Genomic DNA, 3,719 nt, shown 5'->3' on the forward strand with positions numbered 1-3,719 from the left:
GGCTGGGGGCCTCACAGCCCCATAGGGAAGGGAGGGATCTGGGTTTTGGCAGTTCTGGGTCTGCCCTGCACTGCAGAGGTATCCACTTTTCCAGGGAAGGAAGAGTTAATCCCCGCCTGCCGCTAATGAGCCTTAACTGGGAATGACCCGACACCAGGGAGAAGTGAACCCATTGTCCTCCCTGTGTTTGACTGCCTTCCAGGGAGACTCATGAAACACAGAGCCCGGGCGTGAGTTCCCAATTTGTGTCAGGAGGCTCTGATTTATTCTATTTATTTATTTTTGCCATCTGGTTGAGGAGGGACGTCGAACGCAAGCGTGAGAAATCCAGATGTGCACCGCTCCCCACTCAGCATCCCAGTCCCTAGCCCCAAGCATGGGGCACACGGGGACAGGCTGGGACATGGTGACACCCTGGCACCTGTTGGTCCCCAATGGGGTGAGCAGTGAATGTGGCCATGGGGCAGCCCAGGTGACAGCGCTCAGCACAGATGCCCATTGTGGGGATGGGGTGGCCGTGCCCTGAGCTGGGGGCAGCAGCCGTGGGGATGTGCTGACCCACTGTCACTGGGATAGCCCCAGCCTCAGCTTCTCCCCCTGTGTCCCTTTCTCATCTTTGGGGTTCAGCAGCAGTTTGAGGATGGGCCATCCCACGGGAAAGCTGTGATCGTCTCTGGGTGATGACATCGGGGTGCCCAGGTTCCATCCCCAGTGGCAGAATGGGGTGATGGATATCACCACACTGTACCCAAAGAGACGAATGCTGCGCACGGGGATGTTGGCACAGCTGTGGGGCTCAACCCTTCACCAGGGCAGAACTGCCCATGGGGGGCAAAGCAAAGAGGGCTCCTTTTTTATAGGGGGCGAATCTTTCCCGTTTCGCTGATTACTTTTTGTCGGGGCTCCTCCGAGACACGAGATGAGCACACAGGATCTTAGCTCATCCGCTCCCTGTCTCATGCCTGGGAGGTTTGGCGGGTGGCCCGAGGGCTCTGGAGGAGGAGGAAAATTTCATCATCCCGCTCCAACGTCTCCCGTATAATCAGCCCCTTGTTAACCGGTGCAGCCCCATGCGAGACACCGAGGGCCGGCGCGCGGCTGCATCCTTAGGTGGTCTTGGCTGGACCGGAGCTTTTCAGAGCCTCTCCCAGGGCAGCCCAGAGTCTGGGAGGCAATTTCAGCATCCCTTGGGGACGATCCCTTTGCCGTGGGATGGCCAAGCGGCAGCCATCTCATAGGAAGCGGGGAGGGAAACGGGAGCAGGGGCAGGGAGTGGTGAACCCCAACCCTTGGTGATGCTCGAGGGCTCTTTGGGGCGGCCCCGAGGGCGTCTGGGGGGAGCATCGGAGCAAAGAGGAGACAGAGAGGGTCACTTTCTCTTGGTTTATTAAAAAAAAAAACAAAACACAACAACAATTGGAGGAAAGTAGTATAAAAAAATAAATATTTAAATAGAATTCTATATATATATATATTACCAAAATTCTTATTAATTATTATTATTATTAATATTATTAAACACCAGGTCCGAGCCTATAAATACCCCCGGCCCCCGCCCCGGCGCCAGGGACGAGCCAGCGCCTCCTGCCACCGCCCCAGGCTCGGCCCCTGAGTCCCCATGCTGGCTGAGACCCCGTCTGTGCCAGCGGGCCATGCCAACATCCACGGGTGCTCCCCAGCACCACGTCCCTGTCCCCATTGGGTGGCGGGACCCAGCCCTGGCCACCGCACACCCTCAGTTCAGCCCCATTGCAGGGGTGCTGGCCCCATAGCGTATGGTGGGAGCGCGTCCCCAGCGTCCCTGCTGGCTGCTGTGGGTATGAGCGCATCCAGGAGGGGAAAATCTCTTTCGTCGGATGCTGGAGGGCATCCGTTGGGAGCGGGTCTCCTCCTCCTGATTTTTCACTACGTCTGTGATGAGCCCCGAGCTGTGGGGCTGAGCATCCCCATGGGGCTCCAGGGTGCGGGGGACAGAGCCCCATGCCCGCGTCCTCCCCTGAACGGGGAAATAAATTAAAGCATGGGATGGCCCGGATCCGGTGCAGCATCAGCAGGAGGTAATAAATAGGAAGGCGAGAGGTGAGGAGGTGGTGAGGCCTCGCCGTGCCCATCTGTGAGATGGGTGCAAGGAGATGTCCGCTGTCCCGGTCGCGGCGTGGCGCAGGGGCCGGGGCTCATGCGGGGCTGAGGTGAGGTAGGAGGACACGAGCAGCCTGGGCAATGACCTGCACGTACTTCCTGAGCACCTGGCAGCCCTGCTGCTTCTTCTTGAAGGCGCTCTTGCCCTTGCTGCTCTCCCCGTAGCTCACGTCCACCTGGAAGATGTTGTAGTGCTTGCAGAGCAGGCAGGTGAGGTTGGAGATGAGGCCCCGAGTGGTCTTGGTGGTGTTGTGGAGGCGGTCGAGGAGCTCCTTGGCTGTGGGGTTGAGCTCCTCCTGGTCGCGGGTGATGTTCCCCAGTGAGGCGTTGAGGAAGGCGAAGAGCTTGTACATGGCCACCATCACTTCCTTCCTCTCGGTGGTCCGGTTGACGTGGAAGGGGGGGAAGAAGATGCCGCTGGGGGTGCAGAGGCGGTCGCTCTCGCTGCTGAACGGCTCTCCCTGGCACTTCAGCTGCGGGGACAGCAAGTGTCACCCCCTGTCCCTCTGTCCCCACTGTGGCCATCCCCGTCCCCACCGCGCCGCCCCACATCCCCACCACGGCCACTCCGTGTCCCCACTGTGGCCACCCCTTGCCACCATCCCGGTGTCACTCACATAGAGGCTGAAGAGGTCCTGCGCAGTGGCGTTGAGCAGTGCAACCTGCCTGCGGGTCTGCTCCTGGACGTTGGCCCTGCACAGCCCGTTGGTGGGACACGCAGAGCCCGTCCCCAGCAGCGCCCGCCCGGCCACCGGCCTCCTTTGCAGCAGTAGCAGGGCCACAAAGGGCACGACACCTGGTGGGGACAAACCGACGTCGGTGAGCCCATACGTTCCCCCCACAGCCCCGTGCGTCCCCCCAGTCCCCTGCCCCTCACCTGCCCCCCGGCTGGGGCTCCCCCTCCTCCCGTCCCCCCGGGGCGCCCGGTGGCATTGCCACATTTCACAAGCAGCGGCCCCGCTGGTGACCTGTGCGTTGTAATCAAATATGCAAAAGTGATTTCCTCCCCGTTATCCCGGCCGGGCGCAGCGGGAGCCAGGCCCCACCCCGGCCCTACTGACTCAGCAGGGGCGCCCACAAGGAAACCTGCCCCGCGGCCGCAGCTCTGCCTCAGTTTCTCCATCTGCAGAGCGGGCGCAACTGCTGCTGGAGGCACTGGATGGGAGAGCATGGCACGGGTGAGCGCTGGGTCACTGCGTCCCAATGGGGGTGACAGTGGGGTGCTGCGACCCCCGTTTCGGTATCAGCTGGGAGGCCACCCTGCATGGGTGTCCTGATCACCACCCCCCTTTCCAAACTCGGGGTCACCGACATGTGGCTCCCAGGGGTGGGAATGGGGGTCCCCACTCACCAGCCCGCGCCCTGAAGATCGGAGAGCACGTGGAGCCCTGGAGCAAAGTCCCCAGGGCTGCGGCACGCACCGAGCTGCCCACACTTGTAGGAAACTCCATGCTGCCGCAGGTCCCAGGTAAAGCAGCAGCGCCTTTATCTGCCCTCTCTCAGCTGAAGCCCTAGGACAGCACTCACCTGGCCGCTCTGTGATCCCCCTGTGCTCCCAGTCCCCCTCCGTGCGCCTGATC

General features: G+C 61.4%; 1 protein-coding gene across 1 annotated transcript; it reads right to left on the reverse strand.

The window, feature by feature from the left end:
• Positions 1-1,621: 1,621 nt before the first annotated feature.
• Positions 1,622-3,715, reverse strand: LIF (LIF interleukin 6 family cytokine; the record flags this gene model as incomplete). Its single annotated transcript, XM_042886178.1, has 3 exons — positions 1,622-2,612; positions 2,757-2,935; positions 3,667-3,715. Coding segments are annotated over 3 exons (666 nt in total), but the record flags the coding sequence as incomplete, so codon positions are not given.
• Positions 3,716-3,719: the final 4 nt, after the last annotated feature.

Source organism: Lagopus leucura, unplaced genomic scaffold, assembly GCF_019238085.1.
Source record: "Lagopus leucura isolate 7727_CA_CO unplaced genomic scaffold, USGS_WTPT01 Super-Scaffold_100055, whole genome shotgun sequence".
NCBI classification, from domain to species: Eukaryota; Metazoa; Chordata; class Aves; order Galliformes; family Phasianidae; genus Lagopus; species Lagopus leucura.